The following is a 15,154-nucleotide window of genomic DNA, read 5'->3' as shown; positions in this document are numbered from 1 at the left end:
AGCTTGTTTGCCATTCTAAGTTGTAAAAAAAAACCTTCAACTGCTATCATTGCTGTTCCTGCATCATTGACGTCGCCGCATGATATTGGCTGATATTGCAGCTTCTCGTTCTTGGTTGGCCGATTCTTGATTCTTGATAAATAATTAATTGTTAATGTCAAACCTTTTTATAAATTATTATAAGACGCCTCATTGATTATATGTAATGAAATCACCATGAGCTATAGAGATTTTGGACAGAACCTTAAAAGACCTTAGAAACACCTCTGCTCTCATTGGCGGGATTACTTTTATACTTTTGCTGGAGATTTCTGAAAGACTCTCTGTGTCATTAACATCGTCTCCCTTATGGACTTTAATTGAAAGTTTAAAACCACTGACAAATTTGAGAGCTCATTTTTATGGAAGCACGGATAGTGATTTCCCACACTAAATGCTCAAACTTGAGGAAGGAATTTCTCAAAAGCATGATCCAGTCATGAAATTTAAGCCCGCCGAACATGTGCAATGGCGTCCCATTGGATATATTGCTTACTAAAGAATTGAAAGACAATTTAATTGTAGACCATTATAACCGGTACGTTAGCTGGGCAACCAGCTTATATACCAAGAATACCGATGATTCCAACTGATCTGCCAATACCATTTTAACGGCTTCAATTTCCGGTTAAAATATCATCTACACATGTAATAGATCTATGTATGTTTTGATCTTTAAAAACTACGCAGATTTTGATTCGTTGTTATTTAATAGACAGAATAGATAGACTCAAGAGGAAGGTTTATATATAACGTCCCAATACTGTACACGGATCTTTAAACGCGCGATAACCTATATATCCCATATTCACGCGGGCGAAGCCGCGAGCTAAAAGCTAGTCTCTAAATAAAAACATTTATAATGTTGTTGACTTTTCACCCAAACACGCATAATTATCTGACATAACTGTACAGTAATGAAAGTCCAACGAGTATAATAACAGAATAGCTGCAATTTAGAAATATCTGTATTGTGTAAAATAAAATAAAATTGGATAAAATATCTCTAAACATTAAGGAATATAATTTATATATAATTTGGTAATTTATTTACAATCCACATTGCATACTAGATGATATACACTATATAACACAAGACAAATGTACGTAAAAATAATAATGTATTTTTATAAACAATAACCCTATTTTAATTTAGAAAAAAACTACAAAATAAACATAGATTAAAATTGGTTTACATTTTCTTACATTTTTCTCTCAGATAAGCGTTATTTTTAAAAATACTAAAATGTTCTCTTTTTTAATTTTAACAATTAATTGCCATTAGTGTGACGAAATACCATGCTCTTGTGCTTTTCATAGTCCAGCAGGGTAGGTAGGTTTTATTTGTAGCATAACTGTACTTTTGTCTTGGCATGCTAAAATAAATATTATATATATATATATATTTAACAACAACTTTAAATTAATATTCGTAGAAATAAGTATATATTAGCAAAATTAATTAAATATTACTTAAATTATCAAAATTGTTTAGTCGCTCTATACTAATGTTCACTGACGAATGTCTTATCTTAGCGGTGTTGTAAAAAATGGCGTAGGTCCTACCTCGACGAGCGCTAGCGCAGCACTGAGAATTTACTTTTGGCGCAACGGAATTTATACAACTTTAAATTATTATTATTGTTTATTTTTTTCTTAGAAACTTATATTTTTTTTTCATATTTCTAATTTATAAGTATATTAACTTTATTATTATGTTTTTTTTATGCAAAAATTTCGTTGTATTTATGAGAAAATTAGAAATGATTATGGCAAAGTTTTGTTGAAATTTCGGGTTTAATTATGATCAATTTTTTAGATATTTAAGTTGAAAATGAAAAAAAGGACGATGCTGTCTCAATTTATAAAGTAATTATCAAGTTTTAGTAAAGATATCATATCAATTTATGTTTGTTTATTAATGAACGACGACCCCAAACTTCTGTCATTTAGCGTTTTTGAATAAACTATTTTAGAAATTAGGAAGACTAACAAAGAGAAAATTAACATTTCAAAGATGTTGTTTTTAAGATTAGATATCTATCTATATAATTCAGGAATCAAAATGTATATCCGACTCTTAATTTCTTAGAACCAGAACCCCAAAGACACTGCTTTTAGGCCAAAAAATGTGAAAGGCCTCTTAATAAATTTAATTAACGGTGTACGTGTAGGAAGTCACGGGTTCAGGATCGGGATCACGGTCGTTAAATATATTATTCAAAGAAACATAAATTTTAATAGCTTGCACAATTAATTCAGTGATTACGAAACCGAATAGCAGACCTCATTTGATTCCGAACAATGACAATAAACGTCAAGGAAACGCACCGCAAATTGGGAACCCAAACCATATTTGTACCGCTCTCAGTCTGTTTCACTTATATTCATGTGTTTAGACAAGGACAGAACATCGCATTCTTAGAACATAATACAATAAATTTATACAATACAATAGTGCACCATATAAGGTCCGCGCGCGTCTGAACCAAGTTTCGAAATGACTTATAGTTATTATTGAATTAGTTGTAGTGTTTTTATGTAATTAAAATAGAATAGCTTTATTCAAATTACTGTATGTACAGTTACTTTAGATGGAAACGCCATTCCTTCATAGTTAACACACTAAAAGTACTATTAAGTAGAAAGAGTCATATTAGATAAATAAATATAACCATATGACTAGATACATAGGTATTCCCCATATCAGACTGCTTTATCGCCCTCGAGATATGGTATCTCCGTACACGTGATTAATTATTCTGTAGGAAAAGTTTCATGCCTGCTCGTGTTATAATTACGTGGAGATGTGTCCCCTTAGCCTATTAAGAGATGGTTGTTTGTGCAACAGACTAACCCCTTTTAACATTAGAAGTTATATTATTTCATTATAAGTTTAATAGCATTGTTAATGTAGAAGGAACTAAATAAATATTAATTTGATTAAAACAAAGCAAACGTCTGAGCAATCAGAACCTGTTATACGAAACTTTCGATGTTTAACTTAACCTTTATAGATACGTATGTCAAGTTCTATCTTGGCAAGGAAGTGAGTATTAAATTAACAGCGAATTGGATATAAAAGCGATCCCAAACTGATATGGTAAAAGTGTAGGACGTGAGTCATATGTTCCTATAACGTTCCTTGAAATGAAAACTCATTCCAAGTGGTAGTTATTAACACAAACGATAGATATAGGCATATTTATTGAAATCCTCAGAAATTTATCAACAATGGGTTTTTTCAAGGTAGATATATTAGGATTTCTTAATGATCGACAACGTACCCATGACTCTCCTTGTGTTTCAGGTGTTCATAAGCTACAGTAATAAGTTTACCATCAGATGGGCCATATGCTTGTTTGCTAACGTCGTAGTATAAAAAAAGTTAAATTCGGAACTCTTTATTTGTTGTGTCTAGAATTGTAAATAAATAAATAAATAAATTTCCTCTGACCAAAGCAAATAAGTTCTGAATATGACCCAAATGGCGATCTCGGAAGAAACGTAATGGTTCCTTTGATGGCATTGTATGTAAATCAATTATGGCAACACAACTAGCTTATAGCAAACGGGTATGAAACAGCTGCTCTTATAGACCTTTATGCTACAGGTAAAGTACGTCTAGCAGGTGCAACACGTACAAATAAATTGTATATAATAGTTTCCAGTTGAACCAGGTCTCATTACGGTTTTTACGAATTTGGCAACATTATCGACATTCCTGTGTACCGATGTTTCTTTACGTGATAAATTATAAATACATACACATTCGTAAATAAATTATTATCTACATATCATATGTATCGTGTATATTTATCCATATAAAGACAAACATACCCATCATCAGAGTGTGATTAATTACATATATTATAAAGTATGACTAAGTTCTCTATCTGTGTGTATACAAAAGTTTGTACCCTGTGAGGAATCGAACCCGCGGTCATTGTGATGTGTTAAACCGCTAGATCACCATGGCCGAATGAGATATTTTTTCAATATAATGTCGACATTGTAAATGTTAGACGGTCTACTTATGGTAAACCCGTACTAGGATGTCACCTTATGACAATCTGTCCTATATACTCTATCTGTATAAAGAATTAGTAACGATCTTAATATGTACACGGCCCGCCTGATAATACGAGTATTGTGGATAAATAATAAATTGTAGTTGTTTAATTTCATCAGTGAGTTCATTCAATTGTTTCTAATTCGTCTAATTATATACCATCCCATAGGAACTTGGGAATCCATTATTGGGACAGGCAGAAGTGAATAATTTAGATGCCCAAACAAGCTGATTATGATTGAGTATTTTTTGCATCTATCCTACTCTATGTATATTTTTATACATGCATTTTGTATGTACCTATATGAAAAATTATGACGTATTGTTAAAATTGGTAATGCTTATATAAAATAAACACATTCTATTGCCTTATCTATGACACACTGATATCAGCTATTCTGTTACTGTTGAGAGAATGTTGTATATAAACATGAAATATAATTAAATAATTTCACAGAAAATAGATGTTTAAGAAACATTTTTTTTATTATTCTTTACTTTTTATACCTTTTTATATTTCATGGCAAAATATAACTTTTATTAACTTCACCATGTCTGTTTATCACTCATTTGTTCGTATTTAATAGTATTTTATAGAGACTACTTAAAGCTATTTTTTCATTTTAACACTTTGGTTTAGCATTTAAGTTTTTCACTACTAGTAGGTACATTTAATAGAATTAGGTAGTAATTTTTAATAAACAGTAGAACGCAAATTTTTGTAAACACATTTACAGGTTTAAGATAGCGACGGAATAATGAAACATTATTATATTAATGGGTCATTGAATCCCGACACGCTTTTTTATGATACAACATACTTCTTGAATTTAATGATTCCATTAAATTTTATAACGTGTTTTATGTAAATAATGTGGACATTTTTATGTAAAACAACAAAACTTGAGACAACTTCGTTAATAACTTACTCTCCAGAAGCAAACCGAACCCGCAGAGGCGGACATGATTACGCATAAATTGTAACAACCTTCATAAAACCCCTGAGCGACGTCCCAAACATCATTTATGCAACAGTGGGACAGCAGTCGAGATAACAGAACAAGATGTCAAAATAATCTTATTGATGGTATACCTTTGTACAGTGACCAATATACTTTTATGCGTTAGTGATGGAATGGTGTTCCCGTCCGATCTCACGACATTCATGAAAGAGATTTGATGTGATTATTCACGATGGTTTCGGTTCGATAGACCGAAGTTGATGACACCCTGAATAACAACAAACGTCGGATGACATTGTGCATTTTCTCTACGCACTTTAAAATCGTGTGAATAACACAACTTTAGCTTGACCTGCCAAATTGTCAGGATCCAACAGATTGGCCGCACAAACCGGGATTTAAATAATGTACATATGCGTATATCTATAATGTATATAGCGTTTTCATCCAAGTAAAGTAACAAATGCAAGTCGCATTTGTTACTTTACTTGGATGAAAACGCTTAATTTCTTACAAGGGTAAAAGTGGACATATGTACACTCTACACTCGCGGTTTTGATATCTACTTTTATGAATACGTAATTGAGTAGCAAACATTGCCATGTATATTAAAATTGAAACATTTACACAATGACTAAGGTGTATGTCCAGTAGGTATGCACTTATATTTTTTTTGTACGAAAGATTAAATCTTGGCGTTTAATCCTACAGATATTGAGGTGTTAAGTCTATCTAATTAGGCAAATTTCAAACATGCTCGAGTATGGACCACACCGGAAGATTTAACGGTGAAGATTCAATCAAAACATATATTGTACACGTATAGCCTACATGTATCTTATTATTCAACATGATTCATGACTTACCTATCTAGCAGTATAAAAAAACAGAACTTCACTGACTATAAAACAACATTACCATACATCGCCGTGCCTTATTGATTTATTTGATAAGATTTTTTCTATCATATACTGTGATGCGTAAGATCGTAATGTGGAACCAGAGTTAATGGTGCATGCCGGACGTTGCACTCGGAAGAATGTGCACTTTCTTTCGATCATGCTACCGTTGTTGCTTTGAATTTTATTAAAAAAAATAAAGTCCATAGATAATATCATAATTCATAGGGGAGTAGGAAAGAGCGAACACGAAACAGATGATTCTAAACAAGATTACAGATAACGGTAATTCAATAAAATAACCACGGCTACATGACTATAATCAAATTAGCCTACCATCGGATTAAATTTGGGACGAAGACTAAAAATGTATGGAGGTAATATGTGAAAGAATAAATTTCATGTATGGCCAGAAATAAAGTGCCTGACAAAGTACAAACAAGTAAGATGGATGATAGAACGAACAAACTGATAATGCAAATCATGACAATAATGTCATCATCATAGCCCATAAACCCATGATTATGGGTACAGATCTTCGTCGTCTTTTTAGTCGTGATATCTACGCTTATTCCTCTTGTATATCTATTACACAGTCCATCCATCTCTTTTCGGATGACCGAAAATCTATTATGAAAAAAGGCATTATTTATGTATGGGTCTGCCACGTGGAAGATTTACTATATTAGTTGGTCACTACGCGGAAATTTTTAGTTTCATATTTTTACATGCTGTACTTAATAAGAGCTAGTCTTTCTTTAGGTGGTACGTAAACTTTTTTTCTTTCAATAATCTATGAAACATGATTATCCCTTATTTCCCAGTTTAGTGATTTTACGAACATGCGGACGTAACAAGATAAAGTTTAAAGTTTATTAAACTCATGCTTTAAGCTAATCGTGTTATATGATAACAAGGTTATTTACAGTTTAATCAAAGAGTCAAAAGAGTCTTAGAAAACCTTTTAATACTTTCCTCATAAAAATGTAAAAGAAACAACATTTTAATAATTCTCCAAGTTAGTACCCTCAAAGAATCATATATGTCAGGTTAATACATTGTAATTAATGATTTAGAATTTTACTATTTAGTATTCTTTCCGTTGTGGGCCTGAGAATAATTGTAGCCAGGATAGTCGTCGAAGCTATTATATAATAATTAAATGAGATATACATTAATGTATACCTCATTTAATTACACATTGTACATTGTGTATTACTAGAATATTCTTAATATTATAGTAATACACAATGTAATACTTACTACCAAATGTATATAAAACCTAAACATTTCTTCTGTATACGACAACCAACACTAATTACCTACTATGTATGTATAAAAAATCTCTGCAGAAATCAATAAAAATAAGTAACGAGAGTAGCGCATGTCGGCTGAATCTACTAAGGTTGTCAGAAAAAACGATTAACCTAATCTAATTCGAAAATTTCTCAAATTGTTCTTGTAATACAACCTCAAATCTTACAGAAGTGTACACAAAATGCAGAAATGTCTATATATTTAAACATTTACCTCCGATTACACCATAAAAGTGCAAATATCTTCGAATAATTATGTCATCCATCCGAAGCTATTTCAATGTGACTAAACTGCAGATCGCAGATAACCCTACACTGTAGGCACCATCTGGACAATTTTACTGCTCAAATCTCGCAATTGGACGATAAGAGCGTTAATTTAATTATAGCTCCGATCGTGCGTGAACACTTAATTGTACACAACTGTATGTTTTATTACGCCCCTAATACAGTTAATTTATACGTCAGTGGCACTGACACGTTATGCTGCTATATGAGAGTTGCATATGGAATACATATTAATGACTGCTTTACTTTGCATCTAGCCAACGAATTAGTAATAACACGCTTTAATTAAATGTTTATTTCATAAAGAAACATACAATTAGCTTCTTTCTTTAATTCTGACCGAGTCTTGAATCTTTATAATCTCACCAAATTATAATATTCGAATTTGTACTTACACCTTTTTTTCAACTGAGTTTATATTTAGGTGAGTTTCACGATTTCTTCGCCGAATCAAATGGATTTAAGTATTATTTATTTAATCGATCGGCTTTACTGTCTTGTAGACTTTTCACGTTATTCACGATTCGTGATACGCTAATACACAAGCCAAATAAATATATCCGTTGTATGGAGACGCTTTTAGTCGACAATAAACGTAAAAACGAGTACATATTGATGTTTTCTTTGGTGATGAGTAAATGGATTTCTTTTCAGTACATATATTATCACTACATTTGGCTTTTGGCTTTGTTGTCGCACATATGAAAGAGGTATTTACTTGCCCTGATTAAGACAAAAGTACAAGTTCCAAACAACATCCATAACAAAATGGAGGTAATTGTTCACATCAAACGCATACCAACTGACAATCATTACAGAACTCATAAATGTACAAATTGAGGGACCAAATGTTTACTCCTTAGGCGCCGAACTCGTTTCCGGTACGAACACTGCGTATAGCGACAGTACTATGGCGTTAACGTCAATTCAAGCCACACAAATGATGCTTCTTAATGGCATCATAGTCAAACTAAGAGTGTTCTATAGTCATGTATTATACAAGTTGATAGTTGTAATAATTTTTTCTATCACTTATACTACATTTATAACCATATTACATTGTTGTATATTTTAGTAGAATACAATATTTAGTAGAAATTAGTTAAATAAATCATAATTGCACTGATTACTCTGGCCTTCAAATTAGGAGACCTTGTCTAATATACCAGATTACCATCAATTTTAAGGTCATGACTAAATATCTTATTTCAATGGTTGGAACCATACTCGGAATTCGATGCTTGCTAAACTATCCAAACAGGTGATAGGGTGGTCAGCCGTGTGCCAGGTGGTCACATTGGGTTCCCTAAAGTATTATTAAGTGCAATTATGGCTGGCTCAATTATTATAGTCGTGAACGGGTGTGGGTGCTCTTGTAGGGACTCATCTATCCTTATCGCTTTGACCTATTTATTTTGTTACTCAAGTATAGTTATAGTTATTCATCTGTATTTTCACAAAATTGTAAAGTTGTACAACATTTGTTGCAAAGAGCAATAAGCAAACTTTGTGCTCTCTAAATGTGCATTGCAATTTATCGCAATAAAAAATATTCTATTTCCGTCGGAGTCAATAATGACTTTCCAACTTTTCTATGGGTTCTCTCAGAAATTAATCCGTGTGATTATGTTATATAGGGGGTTCGTACTATTCATATATGTAATTATACTTTAACATAATGGCTCTAAATTTCTTATTTTAATATCTAATTCTGTGTGTGATTGTATTTATCATAACATTAAACGCTGAATGTTAAGGAAGAACTAAATAGATATTGATACCGTGGTTACACATTGTGTGTTGAGTGTTGACATCGATATTCCTCGCTTCAGCTGTTTACGGTACAGTATATATTTGGAATCATATGTCCTTTGTGGTTGTATTTGTATTACGTTTTGAACTACCAATCTCTGTTTTCGTGATGTCCAAATCTATCTTCATGACCAATTAAAAAACTATTCAGCCGTTTAGTCGTAACAAATTTAATAAACAGACACTCTTTCTGTTCGTTCCAACAATCTCTTTACATAGTCCTATAAATTCATTGTAATGATGAAAAATATAGCATGTTTCAGAATTAATAAAAAAGTATTTCCTTCCGACACCTTTATACTGAATTTTATGTGTCATTACGTTTAAATGGTTTCTATTATAGGAGCATGAATCACGCACGTTTCTATTAATTTCATCTGTGGTGCCCAACCTTTTATTTAATCATAGCCCATTATAGGCTTCAATCTTTTTTGTTAGACTCAAATTTTATAATAAAGTATATACTTGTCAAATTGAAACTTTATTAGCTCATTTTCAGTGAGTGAAAGTCGAATGTATTCTCCTTTGATACTATATTTCGTACTTATAGTGGATTTGACTATATGAGTATTGTAATATTTGGGTCATATAATCCATATTGTTCCACTGCTGGGAATATGGGTGACGTCACGTTAAATGAAGCTTAGAATATATATTTTTTTAATACATTAAAAATGCGTTAATTTCGCTAAGTTACGTCCGTGATTCAGTCAGTGTATGTGACTCATCGACGATGAAAAGAATTTTGGACCAGCTGCAATAAATTAAGATGAAATATTAGTATATACACAACATATACCAGGAATTTAACCAATATAATATGTATATTCTCCTAATTTGTAAATCTTATTGAATTATTTCTTTACTTAAAATAGACAGTTATGGAATCTGTGTTTATAACAGTGAAGGAACAAAACATATCTTTATTCAAATATCGTATACTATTATTTATCAAAGATATATTTTTGTAAGTCGTTACTTAAAATCTTTCATATTTTCGTGTACACAAAATCATTCCTGCTATCAGCCGTGACTATATTAGTATTTGATGTAGGACTGACGTGGCTAGTAAAGCCCCTATCGATTACAAATTTGAAGAATCATCGAAATCCCGTCAGTTTTGGGGAAAATTTCAAGTAACAGCACACGAAATAGACCCAATTGAGATTCAAGAACGTCCTTCTGTTGACATACATATATATACATATATCTGTAACAAATAAAAAAACAATAAATTAATAAGTTTTACTTTAATTCTGTGAGGACCACACCTTTTTCAAGATATTTTTACTAGCAAAAGCCAATAAAAGTTTAACCTTTTATATTTTTACTCAGGGTCTCTAAAAGAATGTTTTCAAAATCGTATTATCAACATAATATTTTATTATAATATCGGAAAGAAAATAAATCTTCAGATTATGTGGATCTTGCGTGACCGACTGACGATGAGAGGCGACGTGCGACGGTTCGCTGAATTCGTGAATAAAATGTTTTCGTGTTGAATACATTTTCATAATGTCGCCTAACATTTGTTATGGGAATAATTTATTTGTGTTGTTTTGCTTACAATTTCTTGAGCCACTCATTTGCTATTCATTTCTTTGATCGATTACAGTAAGTAGAGGTATCAGCTCGAGTTCCTTGTTACTAATATTTTATATTAGCTCTTTTAATTATACTATTAAAATAGCGAAATATTTTTCATTGCACTTTTTTAGTATTGTTATAATGAGAATATAATTAAGTATTAGTAGCATTATATAATTTGATTTGTCACAGTTGACAGTTTTGAAGTATAGTTTTAGACGTATTCATCTCGAATTTCTGACTTATTAAAACACAAAATTATTTCTAATTGATCGTAGTTTTAAACTTCTATTGCGGTATGTATGGTATGTGTGTAGGTATGTATATAATTATAATTTAAATAACTTCAAATAAGACAAAATCAGATTAGACTTTCTTATGGTTTTCGTCCGTGTTGATTTTCTTATGGTTTTCGTCCGTGTTGGTTTGTTCGATTTATGAGGTAATTATTTTTTTTTTTGCAAAATCTCTTTCGAATATTAAATAGGGAATAATCTGATACAATATGTAATATGTTTATACATAACAATTTTGTCATACATAACAAACCCCATACAGTATCTGCGCCCCTGTATTTTTCGAATATGACCTATCAACCTATCGTACTGTTTTATAAACAGGAACTGAGCGATCGAAATAATTGATATTTGCTCCCAACCAACCAATGTACGCTAATCGGCTAAATCACAATTGCTTCCTGACATTGTTTAAAAACTATAAACAATGAACTCCGATTTCGTTAACAGTTTAATAATGTGAACACTATAGAACCATCTTTCATATAATTTTCCTAATTTAAAAGAAAGTGATAAAACATTGATATTAGATTTTGCATTGTATTTAGATTATATTATAGTTAGATCTTGCATTCGTTAATGTATATCAGATGGAACGGAATTGTTTTCAAGACGTCAACCCCGGGGTAGTCTTTTTAACTAGTTAGAAAATAAGCGTACACTTATACTAATATTAAAAAAATATATCGAATTTGTTTATTTTTGTTTGTTTGTTTGGAATAAATTGCGAAATTACTTAATAAAATTTTACACTGTGTGACTTATGTACATCTTCAAGAAGATTAAAAGAAGTTCATAATTTAAGTGTTAATCCTATGACTGACCAGTATTTCTTTTCGCGTAATATGTATTAGGCAAGACAATGTTTGTAGAGTGAACTAATAATATATATACCTATGTATATCTACATTGTTTATTTAGTGCAAAAAATAATTCAAAAATGTTAATTGCAGGTAGTGCCTCGAATACTGGGATCCCTGGTGGGCGGTTCCATGAGCCCTACGCAACATCTCGAACAACAGCAGGCTTTGGTGAAACAATTCGCTGAAATATTAGAATTCGTCCTCAAATTTGACGAGTACAAAGTAAGTATAACTTTACAAGTAATTTATATAATCCATCACATAGATTAGATCCATCATAAAAGTAGTATAGATAGTACTAATGAGGCTGAAACCTATTGTTTCAGCCTAATTAATGCTAATTAAAATAGTCTGCTTTGGAATATCATTTTCTAAGCCTGTTTTACAATTATTAATTAGAAGATTATCTAAAAATATCCTTTGAATAATCTATATTAACTGCTTTTGATATTGTTTCTAAAATTTATGTACTCTATAGATAATTTTCAGGACCAATATTCGGTACTAATTTTCTTAATTTGAAAGCCGTTGTATTGAGCCGAACTGAAATATCAGACCTATTGTCCGCGATATATGTATTTGAAACTGGTTGAAAGCACAATAGTCATCTTTACAATAGCTCAAAAATGCAAAGTACTGTGTATATAGTATATTGTAAGCATATATATATTGAAGAAGGAAGGGTGTATGGTGCAACTTTCAATATACGTATTTTTTTATGTAATTGAAATGGCAAACCAGCTGACGGTCCATGTAACCACAACTTGTATACGTGAATACAGTGATCATGTAATGCCCGAGATCCCACTTGCGCATAATTATTTCGGAGGACTAAGATGTCATGCCTCTTATTCCTGTAATTTCCCACACCCTTAACACATTTTACAACGCAAGATGCTTCGTGGTTTAAATAATTCTGACTGAGATTCACTGAACGTTAGATTTATTTTAGTCGCAGGATTACACATAGTAAAAATAACGTCACATTTGACTGCATCTTTGTCTACTATCTGTTACCTGCAACTTCGTCTGCTAATCAATACATTAAATTGACGACTCGGCTTATTATGTGCTCCCGCACACTGTATCATTGGGTAGACTACAGCTTAGTAGCTTTGGGCCGACTTCCATGGAACATACAATTAGATTCATAGTTCCGCCTGAAATCCGTTTACCTGATTATATACAAGGGGTGTAAATATAGCAATATACGGTTATATAAATAAGAATTACAGCCGGTCTGGTGTATCTAGATTGAATAATGAGTAATTCACTGGACAATTGCTTCGGAGCCCTTTTGACCCCAACCTTGGCGTGTCATTGCTCCGTTACGAGCGGTAATGTGGAGTGGCAACAAAAGGAGTTATATCACTTACGCTTTTCCGTCAACTGTTATTGATTTTTTATCTTATTAAATACTACCTAGTGTTCCGCCCCGGCGTCTCTCAACTTTTTGCCCATAAAATTTAAAAAATTATATCTACGAATAACGTGACCTAATTTATACCAGTATCGCTGGTATAAATTAGTTTATTGCATATTTTAACGTGAAAAGTAGTTCTTGTCAAATAACTGTAATATTTGTATGTTAGCCGGACTTTTTGTAGATATTAATGTCCTCTATAAAACTGCAGTATAATACATCACTGATCTTGTCAATTATTTTGCGTACAGTACGCGATATAGAATTTAATGTTTTTTAATACGTTAAGTTACAGTGTCTGAAGTTCTCAAACGTATCGCTAACGTTTTAGACGATATTCTATAGTCTATTTTCATCAGAGATAATGTAGGATTCTACGATGATGGTAAATGATTGTTCCAACTCGGTCTAGTTGTTTCGAAACCGATTCAATGCAAATAAACACACAAACAATAAAATATTTCCTCTTAATAATATTATTATAGATAGTAGTTTATTTTAGCACGGCAAACAAATTGACAGCCCACCTAATGATAAATAAAGTGGTTACCCGACACCTACCTATAGCTATTTCTATATATACCAAAATGTTATTGTATCACTAATAATTTAAACGTGTTTATTTTTCTTGTTTGATGATTGTATAACCAGTTCTTTTATGTAAAAGATTTTATGTATATATGTAAAAGAATATGACTGTTGAAATATGGTGCATTTATTTATCCTAAATATACATTTTTTGTAAACACAAAAGGATCCCACTTCCTGAGGGATAAGATAGGAGTCCCGGAAATTACTGAACCAAAAGGCAAGGCTAGAAGCCTTTAACCTTTGCTTCGTATATACGTAGAGGAATCCGTCGTAAAGACATGATAATATAAAGTGAAACCGCTACTTTATCCACTTGAAATACTTGCAATATCTCATCTACTGTTATACTACCTCCATCTCTAATGGCTGGTATCACTCAATAGTGTTTTCCACTAGTCCTTCGGAATAGCAACGAATGATGGGTACCGCAGTTAAAACATGATGACGTAATGTCCATGGTGCTGTTCTTTTATATAGGACACTGTGGCCTCTTCATCAAGTTTTTTTTATGGGTGATAATGGATTAAATCACACGGCTGCGCTATCGCTGGCAATGGAGGATGATAAAATGAGCGTGAAGTCAGGTCATTTAGCCCATCAAGACAATTTCACTAGGAATTTATCGTCATGGTTTCCAGGGAAACCGCACGAAAGTCAACCTAACGTGATACATTGCTAGCAATGGAGTTATTAGTCCACATTACTAACAATCCCCTTCCCCCTCTCATCAAGTGGGTTGTAAGCTATGCCAATCGCAAAAAAATATGACAAAGTATTCACTTCTTGATTAAATTGCTTAGCGGTCCAAACTAGGCTTAATATCTTGTATAACTTAATAATGAAGTACGACCTCTATAACTTTATATGGAAATTATTATTATTAGATTGGATTAGATTTTCTCAAGCAATGTCTCCGTATTATTACAAGAATATCCTCGAACGGTGAAGGTCACCGATAATGGGTACTCAATCAAACTAATCACTAACCAGGCCCACCCAGGGGACC

The 15,154-nt window shown here is 32.1% G+C and overlaps 1 protein-coding gene across 1 annotated transcript in view; it reads left to right on the top strand.

The window, feature by feature from the left end:
- LOC131848178 (CYFIP-related Rac1 interactor A) overlaps positions 1 to 15,154 on the top strand; it is a 36,738-nt gene that overhangs the window by 11,327 nt on the left and 10,257 nt on the right. The window contains exon 2 of the mRNA XM_059197954.1: positions 12,225 to 12,356. Coding sequence (XP_059053937.1) covers positions 12,225 to 12,356 — 132 coding nt within the window. The remainder of the gene's footprint in view (positions 1 to 12,224; positions 12,357 to 15,154) is intronic.

The sequence above is a fragment of the Achroia grisella genome, unplaced genomic scaffold, assembly GCF_030625045.1.
Source record: "Achroia grisella isolate CSIRO2021 unplaced genomic scaffold, CSIRO_AGI_Agris_v1 utg546, whole genome shotgun sequence".
Taxonomy (NCBI): domain Eukaryota; kingdom Metazoa; phylum Arthropoda; class Insecta; order Lepidoptera; family Pyralidae; genus Achroia; species Achroia grisella.
This window is presented reverse-complemented; position numbering and strand designations above follow the sequence as displayed.